Source organism: Myodes glareolus, chromosome 19, assembly GCF_982192425.1.
Source record: "Myodes glareolus chromosome 19, mMyoGla1.1, whole genome shotgun sequence".
In the NCBI taxonomy this organism is placed as follows: domain Eukaryota; kingdom Metazoa; phylum Chordata; class Mammalia; order Rodentia; family Cricetidae; genus Myodes; species Myodes glareolus.
Genome location: NC_142044.1, coordinates 34,955,997 through 34,977,594, shown reverse-complemented (window position 1 = coordinate 34,977,594; position 21,598 = coordinate 34,955,997). Strand labels below are relative to the sequence as shown.

General features: G+C 50.0%; 1 protein-coding gene across 3 annotated transcripts in view; it reads left to right on the top strand.

Annotated features, from left to right (window-relative positions):
* The window catches only part of Trappc9 (trafficking protein particle complex subunit 9), a 461,504-nt gene that overhangs the window by 370,349 nt on the left and 69,557 nt on the right, over window positions 1–21,598 (top strand). For all 3 annotated transcript variants that reach the window (XM_048457138.3, XM_048457137.3, XM_048457139.3), the window contains one exon: window positions 208–298. In XM_048457138.3, coding sequence (XP_048313095.3) covers window positions 208–298 — 91 coding nt within the window. The remainder of the gene's footprint in view (window positions 1–207; window positions 299–21,598) is intronic.

Genomic DNA, 21,598 nt, shown 5'->3' with positions numbered 1-21,598 from the left:
GAAGGGGAACCTGCTGTGTTTCTGTGTCTGGTTTCTCACCCTCAGGTTGCTACCCTCACCACTGGGTAGACTATACCACTTTAGCAGAGGGGTGACCGATCTACTTAAGACTGTTCTCATCTGGGGGGTGTATCTGTCTAGAGTTTTCTCTAACTCCTCCAGCCCTGGGGCGCAGCATGAGCTGAGTTTTCCTTGACTGAAGCTTACCCGTCTCTGAAGCGCAGCGGTGAGGCGAGCGTGGAGGGCCTCCTGAACCAGCTTGTCCTGGAGCAACTGCAACTGGCACCTCTGCAGTGGGGTGAGTACCAGGCCATCTCTGGCCTCTGGGTGGGTGGGCAGAAGGGCGCCCTAATGACTGCCTCAGGAAACCACAGAGAAAGGAGTTCACCTCACTGTGTGCTGCCTTTGCAGGCGGGCAGCTCAGCACCAGGTAGGGCTGACCACACCCTCTTCTCGAGTGGCGATTGAATTTGAAAATGTCTGTAGCTCTGAGTTATATGGGAGGGGAGGGAGGTAGAAGGGAATAAGAGCATCTTCCTGCTTGTTCTCCCACCATGTTCCTGGTTCAGTCCATGCTATCCATGCTGGGTGCAGACAGTATATTTGGTGAACTCCTTATCTCTGTCTGGTACGTATCCCACGGGAGGCCACCATCACTCAACACAACCCTATTGGTAGGGCTTTGTGTTTCTTTTATAACCCTGGATGCTGACCTAAGCTTGTGCCTTTCTAGTAGTACTCAAACGTAGCTCGTGACAGATACTTGTGTTCTGGGTGTGGTGAGGTTCTTCTTGCTATCTGGAAGGGATTTGATTAGATCGTCTATTGGGATCAGCTATGAACGGTCATTTGTTATCTTCCTCTCCACTCAATAAATTGTTTCCTCCCCTTAGAACCTTCCTGGTATTTATGTAGGAGCACCTGCTTTCCAGGGATGATGCGGGAGACTTGAGGAAATCAGTGTCCATAGAAGTCAGTAGAAGAGTGAGCAAGGGGACAGAGAAGAGCCTAGTAATTGGGGTTATGTGGTTAAAGGGCCATGTTTCCCCATGACCAGTGATCCAGGGCTGGCCCAAGAGCCACCATGTTTCCGTGCTCGTTCCCTGGAGAGGCTGCAGGTGTTTTGGGGAACCTTTTGCTTGGTTTAGGGAAAAGGTTAGCAGATTGGATGTGATGCTTTCTTCATAATTGGCAGGAAGGTCAAAGTGCCACTGTTAAAACCATTGTCCAAGAAGCAATATACTACAAACCCAAGGACAGTCTCATGAGGTGGCTTTCATCTCATTGTGAGGCTGGGAAATGGCACAGTGCCCCCAAAGCCTAATCACTAGTATATAGGATCATTGAGTTGCTGAGCAGCTCAGTTGTCTTGAATGGTGTAGCATTACCACGCTGCTTGTGCAAGGGCTGCTAGAAATAGAGGTCGAATGGTAGGGTCCATAACCACAGCAGTCTATGTGGTAATCTGTTTCTGTTATCTTATAAGGCTAAAGCTAGATTCCACAAGTCAACCAATGAAATTGAAGTAAGACTTCCGTTCCTATGTCATGGTACCCTAGAGGAACCCTCAAGGGAAGGAGCCGTTACCTGCTTCCATGCTTCCTATGAGCTGTAAGCATCCATGGCAGGACCCCAGGAAGGTTCTTGGGAGATGATCAAGTCCCTTCTACTGTGTGCTTCAATCTATCACAGGCTGGTCTTGTTCTGCTCAGAAGTTGAGAAGGTCTGGCTTGACCATTGTGAGCACATGCCATGTGTACACCAGCATGTGGACAGATACACAAGTACCGACATTTAGCCAGAGGAGTGGCTTTCAGAAGTAATGCTAAGACCCAAATATGTCTCAGATAAGACCTGGAGGGGTCATTTGTGAGGGGAGGTGTCAGGTATCATGGATGGGTGATGCTCCTGGTCTTAGAGGGGTAAGCCATTGGCAGGGTTGACTTGTCTTTAATCTTGGAAAGCCCAAAAGGGCTTAGATCATCAGGAGTCAGACTGTGGGAAGGAATAAGAGAGAAAGCCACTGTTGTCTGCCTCCTCACAGCTGGTCATGTTGTACCCCGCGTTTGTCTCTCAGGATGCCAGTAACACATGCTGGGACATCATCTTTATCCCAATTTTAACTTCTTAATCTTCGACTGTTTCTGTCACCTGTACAGAGAATCTCTTGTGGAGCCAGCTAGCTCAGACCTGTAGCCAGGATCCTGGGGTGATCTCAGCCCTCATGCCTTAGACAGTAAGCATCCCCTTAGAGGATGAACTGAGGTCCAAGCTCCCTCAAGAGCCCGATGGCTTATGGGAGGTTGGGTAAGACCTCTCATGCTGTTCCAGGCCTGAGTAATGAAAGTTCTTAGTGAAGGTCCTCATGGCCACTTTAAAGGGAATAGGATGTTGTTTTGTAGTAACTGGTTTCCAAGTGTGTATCCCAGGTGCTTGGCAAGGAATGAGGACTTTGTGTAGTGAGCTCCAGTGGCCTCAGACCCTGAATCTCTCTTTGTTGGCAGAAGCTGCATGGGGCTCAGCCAGGTTCTGTCCTGTCTCATCCGGCTCTGAACTGCTGGGAGGGAGCCAATTAACACAGTTCCCTCTTCTCCAAATCTGGACCTTTTGATGGTATCACTTTGTGAAAGTTGCCTATTCTCAGAGTAGAAAGCAAAAGAAAAATCAAGGAAGTTTAGGTAAGGAAAAATGAACCCTCTCTTATCCCTAAACAACCTCTATTTCAGTTTTGTACATTTCCAAGTCATTTTGTGACTCCTCGGCTTTGATTTTGTTTATATAATTGACTATGCCATCATTGTACTTTCATATCCTTTTCCAAGCTTGACAAAAATATAAACAGTTCCCACGCTATAAACAAGCCTTACACATATTGTTAAAGGCTGAGTTATTCATCACATGGAGAGAAGATAATTTAATACTTGTTCTGTTGGTAGACATGGAGATCACGATAAAAGTTATATCCCCCAGTTTTACCTAGAGTCTTTTCTGTGTTGGAGAATTACAGCTTCTGTGTGGATTTCCAGAAGTTGCTGGTGCTTTAGAGGCCAGAAAGCAAAGCCAAGCTCGGGAACTCTGACTATGCTGGTGACAGCAGTGGCAAGTTCAGGCAGGCATGGTGTCACCACAGAGCCAGGAGACATGGGTTTTCATCCTGGCTCTGCTATTGCCCAGCAGTGAGTTACTATGGGCTTGGGCTGTTGTCCATGTTCTCTGTGCCTCAGTTTCCCCATCTGTAATGCCAAAGGCACCAACTCCTCTGTTGGGCCAAAATTATCTTAGGTCCTGTACCTCGAGGCCTATAGGACAGACAAAAGCCTGACAGAGAAAAGCCTGGCTTGAGTTTGAGTGAGGACGAGGCAGCAAAAACTTGGTAGACTCCCCTCCAGTCAGAGGGAGGGCTTGGCTATCTCTCCTTGGCTGGAGGCACCCCCACATCACACCATGTCACGTGACCTAGATAAGCTGACACAGTAATAAACCAAGTTCCTGCTTTGACTTGGCTCCCTATCGTGTCTAATTGTCCTGTGTCGTGGGGCGGATAGCACACTCACCTTTCCCTGGGGAATAAGGAGGCTCAAGAAGCCTAGCACTCCTCGGTGTGGCAGGAGTGCTGTCACCACAGAGGAGAGAGGCCTCCTGACTAGCCCTGAGCAGGGAGCCACCGACTCACTGCCCTTATCTTGGCTATAGAGAGGGGGAAATAGAATGCACATGTCCCTAACTGTTTGCCTTTATCCTGATCTGTGCTAGCTGTGGGCCTAGACTGCAGTGCTCCATCTGCAGAGGCCCTGCAGTCAGACAAGACTCAGGGAAAGCAAAGTGCAGGCTGGGCCAGACTCACAAAAGGGCACTGAATTCAGAGACGAGGCTGGTGTTTCCTAGATGCTTTCTGTCTCAGTTCATGCCTTGCATCTGTGTATCTCTCTCTCTCTCTCTCTCTCTCTCTCTCTCTCTCTCTCTCTCTGTGTGTGTGTGTGTGTGTGTGTGTGTGTGTGTGTACGTGTACCCTGATCTGGTCCTCTGTGAGGGGAAGAGGAGGAATATCTTGTAGAAACGAGTTCACTATCTGGCTGACTGTTCTGAAGACTGTTGTCTACGCATTTCCACAGACACCCGGTGGTGATGACTAATGGGCTAAGCTGTTTGCCACACTGATTGGAATGTCCTACCACTGTACCACCCATTACCTCCTCCTTCCACTGATCCTTGTCTTTGTAGAGCTCTCTGAGATATGACTGTGATTGTTCTATGCAGCCTTTCCAGGCCTGCAGTGAATACAGATCAGGGCTGCACTGCATTGCCGAGTGAGCATTTCCAGCCTTCTGTCTTCAGCCTTCATGAAGACCCACCTGTGTGCTGAGTTCTGAGTTCTGCCCTGAGGCCAACAACTAGAAGCAGGATAGTTAGTGCCAGTCTGGGTAGCAATAGACCCCAGGGCTTCAGCAAGTGACACTACCGTGCCCTGCCTCAGAGAACATGTGGCTCCCTCACATCTGCAGAGCCCACTTCAGGGTCCCAGTTCTTCTTCACATGCATTTCTTTAAGACCTGTAGCATTACTGTTCCTTTAGACAAATAGAAATGAACTCAGAGGGGGGGGCAGGTCAGCCTCAGATCACGTGGGGGGGGTGTTGGTTCTTGTGTTGATGGGTTCATGTAGTCCTTCAATCAAAACCTATTGGCCATTGCTCTGCAATAGTGGGTGTTTCCATGTGTGCTGGGGACCCAGGTTGGTCCCCTAATTGTTTGACCACATTCTGGTGAGTGCTATCCTGGGAGTTGGCACCAAGGGTTCTGGAAACAGCAAAAAGAGGCAGAGTTGGAGCCGGATCCCCAGTCATCATGCTGAAAAGGAGGCAACAGTGTACCGGCGATGACTCATGAACCCCCTGAATACCAACAGAGCCCATAGGCCTCCCTGGGAGCAAAGCCTTGATGGTGGCTATGGAGCCTTCTGTACCTGAATGATCCCCCCACCCCACAACACCTCCAAAAAGGTGTTCTGCATTTAGCCAGCATCATGTAGATTCTGGGACCCAGGAGTTCTGGGCACTTTCTTAGCTTTGGTGATGTCTGGTGTGATTCCCAATTTCCCAGCCCTGCTTCACGAATGCTGGGTCTTTTGTCACCCTACCTTCCTGCTCACTTTAGCTCAGGAATCTCGCATGGGCACATTGTCACACAGAGAGCGGGAGGGAGGGAGGGGACCACAGCCGTTCTGACTTGGTCCCACACCTCTCTACCTTACTTCTGTCCATTCTGCTCCTGCCCACTGACTCTTACTGTTGTTTATGTCTCTTTTACGGTCTGTGAACCCACAGCAGAGGGTGGGAACAGCAATTTGTGCTATTGGCTGAGCGGGAGCAGCCTGCAGAGCGCGTTCATTTGTGAACATAGGGATGCCTGACTGACCGACTAAATGACTGACTGAACGAATGAACAGATGAGGCTGCAGTCCCTTCCTAGGGTGAAAGTGTGTGTTCTCACAGACCGGAACACACAGCGTTGTCCCTGCTGGTCTGTGCAGAGCACAAGCTGTCTGTCAGCTCCCACGGGGACAGATTGAATTGTGATGATTGCTTTTCTGGCTGCCCCTCATTGAGCTTCTCATGCTGCCACCGAGTCACAGTGAGCTCAAGGGGCCTGAGACTGCTCGTCTGCATCAGTGCCAATTAGCACAGATAGAAATCACATCCGGGTCTCTGTGGGTTTCTTAGCTCCTGAGCCTCACAGGACTCAGAGTCAGGCAGAGCTCCTGTCCTCAGCCCTGAGCTGTTGGTGCCCCTCTTAGCAACCAGGGACACTGGTATTCTTGTGCCTCCCGTTGCCTTGCATCTGCACAAAGCAAAGAGCTCAAGTAAAGGTAAACCTCTGTTGGCGTAGAGCGCCTTTGCCCACAGCAGGCAGGGCGGGCCCTGCTTATCCAGGTGCAAGACCCTTCCCATTGGCCAATATTTACTTTGCAGGACAAAGAAAGAAACATGACCATGAAGGTGATTTCTCTTGCGTTCCACAGGCCACACTGGCGACTTGGCATACCGCTACGTACAGGTCTCTGGGGGTGGGGGCAGGTTAGCTGCTCTCATTCAGAAATGGAGCCTGGGTCTCTTCTGTTTCCCAGCCAGGAAGCCACAGGGGTAGCATCTGTACCAGAGTCAAGACTGCAGCCTGTGCCGTGTTGTCCTCAGTGTGTTCTGCTCCTTAAATAAGAAAGCAAGTCTCAAGATATATGACACTAAAAAAAAAGTGATCGAGATTTCGGTCTCTCTTCGGTTTTCCCATTACTTCTTTACAAGATAAAAGAGAAAGAAAGAACCCCTGGCATTTCCGTCTTGCAGAAAAATTTATCTCCGTGGATTTCACAACCTTTTAAAACCCTTGTAGTAGAGGACTCAGAGGGGGAAAATATAGGCTCTGGATAGAGATAAGAATAATTGGATGGGATGTCTGGACACGGGTCAGCTGGACTCACTGTACCAGAGAATGGAATCTCTTGTTGTTCTTGGACGCGTCATGCAAGGACAGCCGAGCCAGCAGCAGCCTGGTGTGCTGAAGGTCCAGTCAGGAGGCTCACCAAGAAGAGCCATGAATCCACTGACCATTGGCAATGAGGGCATTACACAGGGCCTTGCTGGGAAAGGCTAGACTCAGTGGAGGACCTCACAGAGCCTGGGGAGTTGGAAGCTGTGAATGGGAGGATCAGTCACATGGTGATGCCGACCAGAGGGAGGGCAGCAGTTGGCTGGCTAGCAGGTGACAGTTGCCCCATATCTCATGATAGCCAAGATAGCCCTGCTTTCTCAACTATCTGCTGTTGGAGGATCATCTTGTTGGCTTGCCTCCAGCTTCTCCTGTAACCATCTCTCTGAGACTGATGGCCCTTCCTGGCCTCAGCTAGTGTCAGTCCATCTCCTATGATGATTCTGAAAGCTGCAGTCTATGCTACATAACCCCAGGCTTCTTCCTACCTGCTCTCTACGTGGACCCCACATTATCCCCTCTGCACTGTTGACTTCTGCGCATAGTGGACTCCAAGTCAGAGATATCCATCCTCATCAGCCCTGTAGACATCAGGCTGTGCTCACCATTCTGCCAGGCCCTAGGCCTTGAGGGCACTTGCCACTCTTGCTGTGCCATAGTCAGACTCAGGGAGGTTCTAGTCACCCATGCGAGTGGATGAGATGGCCCACGAGATAACCCCTGGTTTAGAGAGGTGCTGTGGGATCCTAAGGAGGCAGAAAACCTCTGCCTCTTCTTTCCCTTTTTCTGTGAATCATTAACTGTCTTTGTGAAGCTCTTCCTTGCTCCCCTCACACTGACTGGCATCAGTGTAAGCATGGGGCCAGGCCTTGCATGTGGCTGTATACTCACTGCTGTGCCAACTCTGCTTCCGTGGGTTCTCCTCTCTATAAATTCTTCTGAATGTCCTGTTGGGCATCTACAGAGAAAGTGCTCTGAGCACAGGACCAGTTTCAATTCCTGTCTCCCCACTTGACTTACTAGAGGAAGATACCCATGTTATCTTCCGTGGTGACTATGCCAGGTGGTCCCTGTCCTGAAGGCCATTCAGAGCCTTCAGGTAACTTGGCTGGGTTGGCATTTTCCATCACTGTTACCCATGGGCATCCTGACATGTCCAGTCAGCTGTGGGGCTTGACCCACATTCTTCTACCAGAATCTATCAAATCCATATCTTCCAGCTACCTTAGCCAGGCTCCTTGACAACCTGAAGCTATTCCCTTATGACTCTGCCATAAAGAACCAGGATGTGGATTCCACAGAGAGGGAGGAAAGAAATCTGTTCAGAGCTGCAGTCAAGGTGGGCATGCCCTCACTGGGGACATCAGCTGAGCGGTCAGGCCATGCTTCTGTTGAAGCAGAGAAGTAAGCAGGACACATGAGCATGGGTCCAGGGACATGGCCAGAAGTGTCCACTCCTTTGCGACTGCTGGTGCCCCTGCTCTCATCCTGAAGCGGACTTGTGAGGCAGCTGACCTAGACTCTGATCCCAGAATGTCTTGACCTGAGACCCAGAGGGGCGATTTGGGGATTCAGACTCCTTTTTACCTTGGATAGAAAGTGATGCCTTTGACCTCACAGGCATCTTTTAGGGAATTGGGCTTGTTCTTAAGCCTTGATGCCCTTTGTAGGAGAGACCAGGGTTCTGCAGTGGCCTGATGGAGCTGTGACTAGACTTCACAGTTTCGGCTGTGTTGGTGGGCACCCTGTAGTACACAGGCCTGCTGATGGGATGCATGGATGGAGAGTGGAGCTTTCATGGGGCCTGTGGTGTCAGAACCTCACTCTCCACCGCCTCTGCCTCATTCAGGAACTCATTTCTGCTTGGTCCTGGCATGAGGCAACCGGTATAGCCCTGGCCTCAGGGCACAGCGTCTATGTCCTGACTTTCCTGCAGGTACAGAGGAATCCCTAGCAGAGGAAGCAACCTCTATCAGTACAGACAGTAGAGGGGCAGCACTCCCCTTGTTTCCCACATTCCAGCACCCCCTTCCCTGCTGTGGGATTCGGGAACTCTAGGCTCTGGTCCTGTCGGTGCTCAAGGCTGGTTCTGCTCATCACAGGAGGAGATGGGGACTGGGGAGGCCAGATGCTGTTGTGGGTGAGAAGCCTAACATTTATGGAATCCCCATAAAGTCTGTACTCTTTCTCCTGAGAAAAAGAGTCAAGCGCACCTTTGCTAGGGTTTTTGGAGACATCTGCAACCCCAAGCACGGTCGAAGGATGGCAGGAGGCCGCTGTGTGCCCAGTGTGTGGTGACTAGGTAGGCAGTACTTCCAGAGGAAGAGCCTGCATGTTGCTTTGTCCTTACACCTTAGAAGTTGGGGAGAAACCTAGGAAGGGTGAGTCCCTGCACCGTGTGCTTAGTAGGCTGGGCCCATCAGGCAGGGTAAGCTCTTGACCTCATGGTGCCGGTGCCTTAGGCCCCTTGTCTACTTGTTATGCTTCTCAAGTGTCACAGGGCAGGGAGCAAGGCTTGATGAGGGCATTTAAAGTTCTGATATTTGACTAGATAAGAAAGAGAAGGAATGGAGAAGCAGCTGGGTGCCAGCATGGGCCAAGGTACCTGGAACTCCTGGGGAAGAGCCCCTTTCCATCTGGGGAACCCTTAAAGAATCTGGTCCTTGAAGGAGTGCCAGCATCCGGGCTACTTTGAAGCCAGACCTTGAGTCTGACAGGACACTTCAAAGGCTGAGCCCCTGACCTTTCCCAGACAGCTCCTGATGACAACATCTGTTTCCCAAGGGCCCAAGGTTGGCACTTCATCACTAGACAGCAGTGTGTGGGCAGCAGTTGGGGCTAATCAGGTGTTTCCTGGTGCCTTCTTGGCAGAGGACATGCCCCTTAACTTGAAAAGTGTTTCCAGGTCTTCCTGAGCAGACCAAAACATCCTTATTTCTGCCACAATAAATGCAGGGGAAGACCTTTGGCTCTTGCATCTCCTGTCTTTGTTCTATAACTTTTACCTTGAAAAGCCTCAGTTTGTGAATCTGTAAAATGGACACAATCCTATTTTATGCCACTGAGAAGAAATGACATAACCCCATGTACAACATTTGATACTAGTATCTGGGGAATGTTATACTCGGACAGAGCTATATTGTCAAGCTTGGGTCAGAGGCTTCTGGGGACCTAACGGTAGCTTCTCTCTCTTTCCCATAGCCAGTTTTGCCCAGACAGTAAACACCATGTCAATCCACTGTCCGTGAGGGTCTCTGGGACAATGAACAGCTAAGATGACTGCTTTGGCGTCCTACTGAGGCTCAGAGTTGTTGCGGTCCCCCCACCCCCAAAATCACACAGCAAGGAGGAAGGGGATCCACGTCCCTTGTGGGTGGCTTAGATATCCCCTTTTGCTGAGGAATGCTTTGCATAGGCCCCATGCTGAGGACTCCAGTATTACCTGAGTTGTCCCAGGGAATGTATAAGAACATGGCAGACCCCAGGTTCCACTATGGGCCAGGGCAGAGTGTCCCTGTCAGGCCTGGCTCCTAGTCCATCCTCTCCCCCAGAAAGATATCACAGATGGTGTCTGTGAGCTGAAGCCTAGAGAAGCCGACCCTGCAGGCTCTGAATCAGGGAGAGGACTGCAGTTCTTGGTGTTCCAAAGTCACGTGGGAAGAGGAGGAAGCTCTCGGGTGTTGGCATACTCAGCTTGTAGAGGTTTTGGTGCCCAGGAACCCTTATAATAAACCTTCCCAGGGCTTGGCAGCTGATTGAAAAATGATGTGCTTACATGTGCTTACATGTAAAGTCAGTGTCCTGGCTTTCTTGTTGTATTTGGCAAGATCCTGCAGTGAGTTCGCTCCCTCTGAGAACTAAAGCTACACTGGCACACCCTTTATACACTATAGGTGCATGCAGTTACAAGTTTGTACACACAAACATGCAATCATTGCATGCATATCATGTAGACAGCATCAAATATCACATTTGTTTATTTATTCACACATGAAAATTAAAAACTTTCACTGGGGGTCCTAGCCAACCCCAGGTAACTGGTAAACTTCATGAAACTGAAATTGACTTCCCATCCCAGAGGGGCAGTCGTCTTTGTCTATGGGTTATTTTCCTTGGTGGAGGGTCAGTGCGTGAGTTCCAGTTGTCTGTTTGCGAGATTGGAGGTCATTCACCTGCACACCATCAGTGCCTCTTCAGCTCTGGGTGAGAGCCATCAGCTGGACTCTGCTCTTCATCCTACGCATGTGGGAACTTGTCATGACAGTGAGTCCCTAAGTGGAGAACCGGGACCAAAGAAGACGGCAGGTGCTGATGGAGAATTCACTGCTTGCTTGGCATTCTGTAAGGAGCTTGCCATACAGTGAAAAGTGGGGCATAACAGTCCCTTGGCATGGTGGAGGTCAGGGGCCCAGCCTCAGGGACAGCCTTTGTTTCTCTGGCATCTTGCAAGGGACCTTCCTTATTGTAGACCTCCAAGAACATCTGAGGGGAACATAGCCTGCTTAACTAAAAGCCACCACCCCATTCCTGGATACAGTCCAACCAGCTTCCTCTAGGCAACTGTGCTGCCCGCAGCCTAATGACTCTCAGTCTCTTTTGGGTGCCAGCTCAGCTAACAGTGAAGTCATTCTGTGAACCACCACATATGTGCCAAAGATCATCCACTGTAAATACTTCCGACCACGTCCATGGGAAGTCCTTTTTGCTCTTGACCCACTTCCTCACCAAGCATTCCCTTTGGGTTGCTGGTACTCCCCCACCTCTCCAAGCTGCACCTGAGCACCTGTGGCATCCCTCTGCCTAGGCTTTCTCTGCAGGACCAATAGCTGTGCACAGCTGGACCAGAATCCTGCCTCCTAAGACAGAATATTTTCCAGGAAATCTGCTACTCATGTGTCATCCTTACATGGTGTCTGGAGCAAAGACAGAGAAGGGGTCAGTAGTATCTGTGGGCAATCTGAGCTCCTGAGTTCCTGCTGAAAGCAGAGAAGGCATGTGAAAATAGGGTGATTCGGGGAGCCATACTTGCTTAGGTTTGAGTCAGGTCAAGTTCAGATGCTTTGTGGGATTGCCTGGTCACGACACAATGCTTCTTCTCACATGGGACTGTGCGTGTCTCTCTTCAGAGCTTATCACATTCTTACATGAGTTCCTGTACTGTCCAAGAGGTCAGACTCTGGATAGGCACCAGCCAAGTATCCAGGACACCATCAGCGGGTTGGAGCCAAGAATAGGCATTTTCTCCGTCATCACTTCTAGAAGCTCCCCACGTGTGGGGAGAGCTGTGCATTGTCTCCGAACATGATCTCCTTCAAACTGAGTTTTGTGGGATGGCTCTTGGCATGTGATTAACCCTTCACAAGAAAGATGGACGGGGAAGGTAGAGCCTATAGCTGGATGGCTGGATGTGCTGATACATAGCCGAGTGGATGGGTGAAGAGCTGCATAAGCGGAGCAGAAAGAATAGACATGTAGGTGACTGGTGAAGGTGTGGGTACAGCTTGCCCTTGAGGATGGATGAATGCTTTGGTTAGGTAATTCACTGACGTACCAAAGAGTCTTCCTAAAATTATACAGGGCAGGCTTTTCAGGTGCTTTGGCATACACTTTAGAGTATTACTCTTTCTCCCGGTGACAGTGACTCATGACTAAAATGTTGTTATGGGTGATTCAATTTATTCTAGGACAAAGGTGATCTGGAACTGCAGAGCAGAATTGTCACTGGGAGCTCCTGTCTCCCTGAGGGGCACTGGGTTTGGGACTAAGTGGGCAGAGTCCCAACACTGGGTCAGGGGTGTGAGGCTCTGGTGGTGGCTGGATTGGCTGCCTGAGTAGCCAAGCTGACCACCGTAGAACTGAGCTTTGACTAAGGTCATGCATGGGAGAGGACAGAGTGCTTTCCTGGCATGTGTGAGGCCACTACCATCATCTTCATCTTCTTCTTCATCATCATCATCAATAGAAATCCCCACTGTGATGGGCACTCAACACCAGTCATGTCCAACTTTGGACATCACAACACAATGCTGTCTTCTCCAAAGTTCTCATGAACTATGAGATAATAAAGTCATAAAAAACCACAATTTAAAAACCCTCATAACATCTTAACCATCTTAAGTAAGTTTATGATTTTGTCAGGCCACCATCGCAGCTGTCGGAGCCGTGCGCAGCCTGCGAGCCACCAGCTGAACACCCCTGCTGTCACAAGCCTCGGGAGCTCTAATATCTGCTTTACTCACGTGCATATCCTCAGCCCTCTGTCCTCATTTGTAATGCGTAGCTGATAGAAAACAGGTGCCAGAGCATTCGGGTGATGCTTTGGTCACTGAAGAGGACAGGGAAGGGCCTCAAGTGTCCCCGGGATCTGGTTTGACTACTAGGAAAGAGCAGAAAGGTCCTAGGAGAACCATGGAAATGAGCATATTCAGGCCACCTTCTGGACAAGGTCCCAGAACCTCCAGGATAGTGGACATTGGTGCCAAGCCAGACAGAGCAATGCAAGTTGGAACAGCAGATGGCTGAGATATGTCTCAACAGGATGACCCAGAAAAGCTACCTCCCCCACCCCCCTGGCCCGTTTTACTCTCTGGAAGGAGCATGTTGGTTCTGCCATGGAAGAACCACGGAAGTCATCAAAGCAGAGGCCACAGAGCATGCAGCTTAACTCCAGAAGTGTTCCCCCTCATGCTGTCACCCCAAAATACATGCCAGACCGTTGTAAACATCACCCATCCATGGCAAACAGTCATTATTCTACGCCTTTCCTCAGCATCTCAGATTCCCATTGTTACGATAGGGAGTCCAATGTAGCCCCGAAGCAGAGGAGGGCAGCGTAGCCCTTCTGGGCAGATGAATTAACACCAACTGCGCAGCTCAGGGCACAGTGACCCTCTCCAGAGAAGAGCTGCGTGGCCTAGGGTCCAAGAGGACAGCTAGCACATCATGTGACTTAGGCTGAGGGCATCAGCGTCTGCGATTCTCTGAAACAGGAGTCATTGGGTTGACCGTGTTGCATATTGTGAACTGACCAAGCAGAAGCCTTTGGCACAATTTCACTCAACTTCTGACATCTGTAGGACACCGTGTGCCAAACAAATCCACCTCTGTGCTTGCCCGCACAGCCTGTCTAGACAGTAAACCCGCAGTGGGGCTCTGGCTTGTGAAGTGACATCACCCAGCATCAGAGAAGCCAACAAGCCGCCAGGGGAAGCTGCCAAGGCGTAACAGAGAGGAAACACAATGCTCTCAGACTGGAGCCTGCAATACAAAGCTCTGGAGTTTCTCTTAGACACTGTAATTCATCTAAGTATATAGGTTTCTATTTCAAGGTCTGGGAAATAAACCTATATATGCATATTTATATGGAGAGCGGTATCTATACATGTGTATGCTATATATAGGAAGTGATCCAACTTGATTGCTGTGCACACAGATTTTTTTGCATATATGTTTATATACAACCACAGATCTGTGCATATTCCTCAGAGACTACCCTGGTTCACATTAAGAATGATGGATGGTCTCCTGGGTTGCTTATGGCCACCATCAACCCCTTTACTGGTGTGTGTGTGTGTGTGTGTGTGTGTGTGTGTGTGTGTGTGTGTGTAGAGCTCTCTCCTGCATTCATATGCTTTTCTGGGCTTCTGTAATCATTGAAAAAGCAGTATGTACTTCAGGGTTGGGGGGCAGTAAATGGTCTTTTCTTTGTAAGGTGCTTGGAAGTTTATAGAGAGTGAACAATGCAGCAGTCCCCATGGATGGGCATGCGTGGACCTGCGAGGCCACCAGCTAACCGTATAACTGCAGGTTGTCTTGGACCCTGTAGGCTTAGCTGTTGGGCCATAAACCATCACCCACTACACTACTTATCTTTGGCACCTCTGTAATTCTTTGCTACCCCAACATCTTCTAAGACAGCCGTTCAGAGTGAGTATTATCCAAGAGGGACAATAGCACCCCAAAATAATGGTTCCTGGGTAAGTGACCAGGAAGCAGGTCCCAGGATCCCAGAGCCCTGCTCACTGGTGCTGAACTCTCATCTTCCCCTGGAAGGATTGAATGTACTCTTGCCATCTCAACCACTCCTGGGAGGTGGATGTGCTGGGACAGGGTTGTCTCTTTCTTCCCATCTTGTTAGGATAGAGGGCTTAATCTGTTGCTTCTAGGAGTCCTAGTGTGTTTGCACATGAACTTCCTTCTGGCTGAGTTAACAAAATTCCTCCACCCTTTATCCAGAGTGTGTGGGTCTGCGTGCATCTCTCCCAGTCGTTGTTGCATGATTCTCGTTTGGGGGCCACGTGGTATTACCATCTCAGAAACTTCAGTTTGTCTCCCTACTTTGTATACGGGAGGCCAGTGTTCAGTTTTCTTCGTCCAGCGCATTGTTTCTGGAAGTCCTATGTCATACCGGTTCCTGGACTTGCACCCCCTCCCTCCCTCCCTTACCCCCTCCCCCCTCCCCATTCTTCCTGAACTTCAGGACCCCATGAGACTGGAAGCCACACGTCCAGATCTTGGCGCACAACTGCCTTGTGATAAGCATCGTTGAACAAGTGACCAAAGGAAAGCGTGTTCTGATTGACTGCACAGACAGCTTCCAGAGCTTGCTAATGACTTTGGGTGATAAAGAGAACTATTGATCTGAAGTGACATTGATTGGACACACCACCCAGATCACTGGACTCCTGCCCCAGGCTGCTTAATCCGGCTCACTGGTAGCAGCACAGTGGCCGGTGACCACAGCATGTGGCAGCAGCAGAGGCCAAAGGGAATGAAGAAGGTTCTTCTGGGGTGCAGTTTGGTACTTGCTTGTGAGACCACTCGCCTGTGGTCTGCTGTCACTTTTGTGAGCATCGGACAGCTTCTGATGTGGCTAGAATAGTGTTTGTTGACACAGTAATGGCAGCTTAGCAAAACACTTCAGAGATAGTCAGAACAGGCGTTTTCTAAATGGTTTGGAAATACCTATCTTCATTTGTTTACTCCCCAAGTCATTTATCACATTCATCTGGGTTTCAATGCATTCATCCCATCTCACTGGGCCCTGTTGGTGAGTTCTGCAGACTGCTGTGGGCTACCTGGAGCCTGGAACTGGGCCACTGATATGAGAGCAGATCAAGTATTATTGCCTTCCCCCTTCCTTCCATGCTGCTGCCCTCAGGGAGGCAGAACTAGAGCTCCATTCAATTTCGGATCTTTCGTGATCTTGACTTCTATAGGGAGCCTGAGCCCAAGCCAGTCCAGCTATCAGGTCTGCAGGACCCTCAGTAGCCTGCTGCCTCCCAGGGAGCCAGACTGCCCCCCTCCCCGTAGTTCCCGACTTCTGAGCCCCAGCCTCAGAACTTCTGAACACTCTTTCACTTCCCCTCTGAAGTTCAAGCCCCTACCTCAGCTGCTTCCCCTTTGCCTATGTCTCACCTCTCACTTCCTTGCCCCCTCCTTTCTTTGCAGTCCCTCATCCAAGGCCACACCTTGTTTATTAGGATTAGGTTTGGCTACAAGTAGCTGAAACCTTAGAATGATAGTGGATCAGTAAAGTGCACAGGCCAACATTGGTATAACCTGCCCAGTGCTGGGGTTCAGGACTTGTTCATATCCTAGCCCTTGATCACACATAGCTCTTAGAGTCTGAGACACTGTGTGCACCAGGTGCTATCGGGAAACAGAGAAGAGACCATGTCTAAGGGAGTTTCCTCGGCCCCACACACCCATCTTCACTTTGTGTTCCATCGGCCCAAATGCAGTCAATGTGCTACACTGGACTTCAGCGACAGCCTAGGAGCTTTATTAATACAGCACACCATGACCACTGGGAAGTCTGTCACTCAGATGTGTTGGCAAATTTTGATGGAGTGCCATGTAGCTGCCCAGAGCCTGGCAGGATAGAGAGGAGCAAACAGGAAAGGTGTGTCTTTGTTCAGTACCTGCTTGGCCTAGTTCTGGTCTATAAGTCCTCTGTCTTTCTCCCTCAGCCCTGTCTACCATGCAGGGAGGAAAAGAGACATAACCTGCCATGCCTGTGACCAGCACATGGAGCGTCTCTCTCATTCCAAAGCACCGTCCTTCTCAACTGTCTTCAGCTAGAGAAGCTTAGTGCTAATTAAAGCAAACACGCCCATTGTACGTTGGGCCAGAAAGAAAATGCAAGGAGTCCGGGCTGACAGGGAGAAGGGGTGCCAGGAAGTGAACTAGGACTAGGGACATGCTAGGCTGGCAATTGGAAGCAGGCTGGCAGCAGTGAGTAGCTGGCATTTACCCATCACACCTGGCCAGCAGCCTCCATCCATAGCTACCCTGAGATCTGAGCATCTCTGTTACCCCGTCGGTGACTCTGAAAAAGCCGGGGAAAGCCCTCATCTGGGTGAATGAGGAAGCCTTGCCCTCTGCAAAGTTAAGGATCATTTCTTCTCTGCAGACCAACCTTTAGAAAACTAATTCTAATTTTCAGTCAAGCCTGAAGCCCGAGGGTACAGCTCTTCCCTCCCTTCTTCTCTCCCTCTCTTTTCCCTTCCTGCCTTTTTCCTTCCTTGCTTAACTTCAAGTGTCAGCTGTAGCATTAGTAGTTAGTGTGCAGATGCCATGGCCAGGCCTCAGAGCCGCCCTCCCTGACTCCTCCCACAGGGATCTGCAGCACGCAGTCCATCCTCCTGGTTTGGAGATGTAATTTTCTTTTTCACGTCTTGCCTTTCTGGAAAATTAATGGCCTCTCCATTTTTCACAGAAAGAACAATGAAGGAGTGTCTCAATGGGATGGAAATACTCCATCGCTCTCGCATCTGATGACATGTTTAAAGCCCGATTATTTTAGGTGGGGAAGAGATGGGGGGACAGCCAAGTTGGGCCATCCCTCACTGTCCAGTGCTCTGCAGGGAGACTCACAACATGGTCTTGTGTAATGCCCATGACATCCAGATGCCACAACGGTTGTCATTTTGCAAATGAGAAGAAGGCTGGTCAAGGCTCTCTTTCAGTCAGTGGTCTTTCTGGTTTGAGGCCTCTCATGTAGAAGGGGCCCTGAACCTCCAGGAGGTAGGTGGGGGCAGCTAGGGAAAACTACTCACTGGAAATCCCAACCTTACCTGGTATCATAGAGGAGCAGCAGGAGAGCGAGTAGGACCGCTGGGCACGTAACACAAGACTGCCTCTTATCCCAGGGTGGATAAGAGACCATGTGGTGTACCAAGACCTAGGGCCATGCTGAATTCCCACCAGATGGGGCCTCATCCCCCTGTAATACCAAAGGTTACAGTCAGAAGTGGGGCTCACTTGCCCAAGTAAAGGTAGCAGTAGAGCAGCAGTATTCCTGGTACCTGATTTCCTGGGGGCATCTCTCCCATGCCCACTGGTTCTTGGCTCCTTCCATCTTTGGGTCTGCTGTGTGTGGTGGGGCCTTTCTCTCTGGTGGCTTCTTCTTTCTCAAGTTGAGATTTCCTTGGGCGAAACCTGTTATGCGTCAAACCCTAGGACAAATGACTGAGGTGCCTAGTTAACATATCAAAGTGGTCCTGGCCTTCAGATTCTCCCAGGATCCCTCAGTTCCTGACTGTTACAGGGTCTTCCTGGCTTGCACACCCTGCTCCCTACCCTGAATTTTCCAGTCCAGCGGCTGGACTGCTCTTCCCTGTATAATCCAGCCATTTCGATTACTCTCTCCTTTTGTACCTTGTCCCTCTTGGCCGCTGCACTTGGGTCCCCTCTCTCCACTTCCTCTCCACCTCTCCCAACATGACCTGCTGTCTGGTCATGTCCACTCTGAACTCTCCCAGATGTCCCTGCTTCTGGCTATGCTCTTCCACAGTTCTACAGTAAACATTCTCCACCACCACACCCAGGAGTAGTCATGGTCTTTCCTTTGCTTTTATTTCTTTTTTTTTTTTATGCAGAGCCTGATATGAACCCTTTGTAAGATGTCTCTTTCACTTGTAAGAACCCTGCTGACCACTTTAAGCACAGTTGGATAATTCTAGATTGCCCCCACTTAAGTAAGCAGATCAACCCCTCTGCCCCATTGGCAGCAGGTAGAGATCACAGGTTCAGCACCCTTGGCCCTAGGCCCTGCCTTTGCCATAGGCATCAGGAGTTCAGTCCCTTTGCCACGGTTGTATACATTACAGGATCTGTGTGCCCAGTTGCATTCCTATGTCCATCACGTCTACTAAGGTGCTCAGCTTACCTGAGGCACAAGCAGCCTCTTTAGAGCTTTGTTTACCTGGGGCTATAGGAACCCTCAGTCTCCATAGCAGGGCACAGGACCAGGTCCAGCCTCACTGCCTTCTGTCTCTGCTGTTTCTCAGCAGACACCCAAATCCCTACAGCGTGCCCCACATGCTCCCCCCAGTTCCATGCTTACTGTGTGCCCACTGTGTGCCAGGCATGATTCTGGAGGCTAGGAATGAACAAAAGAGGCTGGTCCCTCGCCTCTAGTCTGATTTGCATTCCTGGACAGGGCAGCATCTTGACTGGCCAGTTACACCAGAATTATCTGGCATGGGCAGCCCTGGGCTTCAACTTCCTCATCTAGAGAATGCAAATCCTCAGAGCCCCTTCCTTGGATACCAAGACCCAGGGCTTGATGGGGTGAGTCCTCTTTGTAACAGTAAGCGCAGGAGTGAAGGAGCCAGCCAGCCGAGAACTCTGTAAACTGTTGCTGGGCAGGACAGATGGCGAACTGCAGGGCCTGGTTGGTGGCTGCAGGCCTCTGTGCTGTATTGTTTGGACTGTCCTGCAGTGCGGGAGGCTGGATCCATGGCCCTTCCCCTTGAAAGTCAGGCCCCTAAACCTGAGCCCCATAACTTGTCCCTTCTCCATGGGAGTCCAGACTCCCTTTCCTTGAAAAGCCATGATCACTGGCTTGGCCAAGAAGGTCTGAAGAAAAGGTTGTTCAGTTTATAAACATGAAGGAGAGAAAACAGACTGTTTAATTGTAGGGCTTCTGTGGAACTATTGCCCATGGGGGAATTTCTGTGTGGGTTTAAGCCACATATTCCCTGACAAGAATTAGAAGAGTTAGAAATAGGGCCTGTTTTTTTCCTCTGACTAAGACTTAGTGTTCACTTCGAACATCAGATATGGGGGCCTAGATGGAGGCTTGTGTTTGGGAAAGAGTTGAGCAGTAGAGGGACTTTTAAAGTGAGGTTATGTGGCTAGAAGCTGTACAACCCCCTGGACTCTCCTTCAAAAGGAAGAGGGAGGGAGATAAGCCCCGAGGCTCTGCAAGAACAGTAATTTCATAGCTGTAAAGTCAGCTCTCCCTGCAGCCTTTAAGTGAGGGCCTGCAAGTTTTCTGGCTTATATACCAGGACAGTCCCTTAAAAACACTTCTGGAATGTGTGGTTGGACCACGTCTCTTGCTAGGTGGTAGGAAACCACCAGACACTCCCTGAGAGAGTGTCAATGCACCCCCTCTGGTGGCATGGTCAAGGTTCTCTGGAGGTTACACTTGCATCATCCACCCCTCCCAGCTGCCAAGACAGCGCCTTTGCATCCTTCCTAACGCTCTCTTTCCCATGAAGGCTTTAGCGTGTGCATTTGCATCCGACTAGCTTTGTGTCCTCAGCATGCTGTATTGTGCCTGACACTAAGTAGATACAGTCATTTCTGCTGGACCAAACAAAATGAGGGAACAGCCCATCACAGCTAAGGCAAATGCTTGCTCCTGTACACTCCCATCTTCGTCAGCACCTGAGGACAGTGTCCATAGTCAGCCACCAAGGCCCTAGGGCCTCCAACCACAATGCCATCAAGAGATGTTGCAGTAATCATATCTACTCCAAGGTGACCTGAAGCTTCTGGGTCTATGTTCCTTCTAGGCCGTGGATAGAGGGCCATGGTTCAGAGGAATCTGATATAACTCTCTTAGCTTTTCCTGGCTGCATGGCAAAATACCAGGAACCTATAGCTTCTACTACAGCTTTGGTGTCAGCCCCCCGTGATCCAGGTCTCGCTGGGTCATATATTCTGAAAGGACTGGGGAGACTTGTCTCTTTTGGCTTTTGTTGGTTCCTCGTAGTTCTTGGCATTTGCTAGTCACTAGCCACATCCTGGGCAGATCCTGTATGGGCAGGCATGTTTTGGTGACAGGAAAGACAGCAGAAAAAAAGGCCTTGAATGGGAATCTAAGTCTACTTGAAACCCAAAGTGTATTCTTAAAGGTGAACTTTCCTGAAAATCCCACTGAGGACCTCAGCCCTTGGCTGCTGTGAGGATCAGGAAGGGGGAAACAAGAGCAGGTGTGCCCTAAGTGCTTGTGCCAGACTAAAGGAGCGAGTGTGTGCAGGAAGAGCGAGATCTAGAGCAAAGTATCCAGGAAGCCAGAGTCTATAGATGGCCTACTTCCTCCTAATGCCCCGCCTTGGGGTGCATCCTGGCCCAGGGATCTCAGCCACAGCAAAGTTCCTCAAGGACCATTTCCTGCAGTGACGCATGGCCATTGGGAAGTGATGGCTCTGTCAGCTAAAGTCTTAAACTCTTGTCCTTTTTTTGTGCATGTCTGTGTGCATATATACAGGAGTGTGTACATATGTGTGAAGTACATGTGTGTTCCTGTGTTTATATATATGCCAGAGGTCAACTCTGGATGCCATTCCCCAGGCACTGTCTACCTTTTCTTAAAGGACCAACTCTCACTGGCCTGGAACTTACCAAATTGGCTTGGCTGTCTGACCAGTGAGCCCCAAGGACCTGCCTTTCTCTTCCTCCCCAGCTCTGGGATTATGAGCACATACTACCATGCCCAGATTCATCTTCCCACATGGATCCTGGGGGTTCTAATCTAACTCTAATGCTTGTAACACGTGTGCTTGATTGACACCCATTTCCCGAACCCCAGACTCCTCTTCAGTGTGATCAGAACTCTCCTTCCCAGTCTGGGCATGGTGACACACACCTGTTCTCCTGACGATTGGGAGGCTGGGGCAGATGGATTTCAAACTCGTGGCTTGCCTTTTCTATGAGTCTCTGCCCACCTTGCTTAGCCTGGAGATGTCACACCACTATGGTGTCTCATCCTTTGTGTGCTGTGCTTCACACGATAGCTCAGCCGTTCATGTGGTCATCTGTGTGCCAACAAGGACACGTGATGTTAAGATCTTGGACTTTTATCAACCGGGTGACTCAGA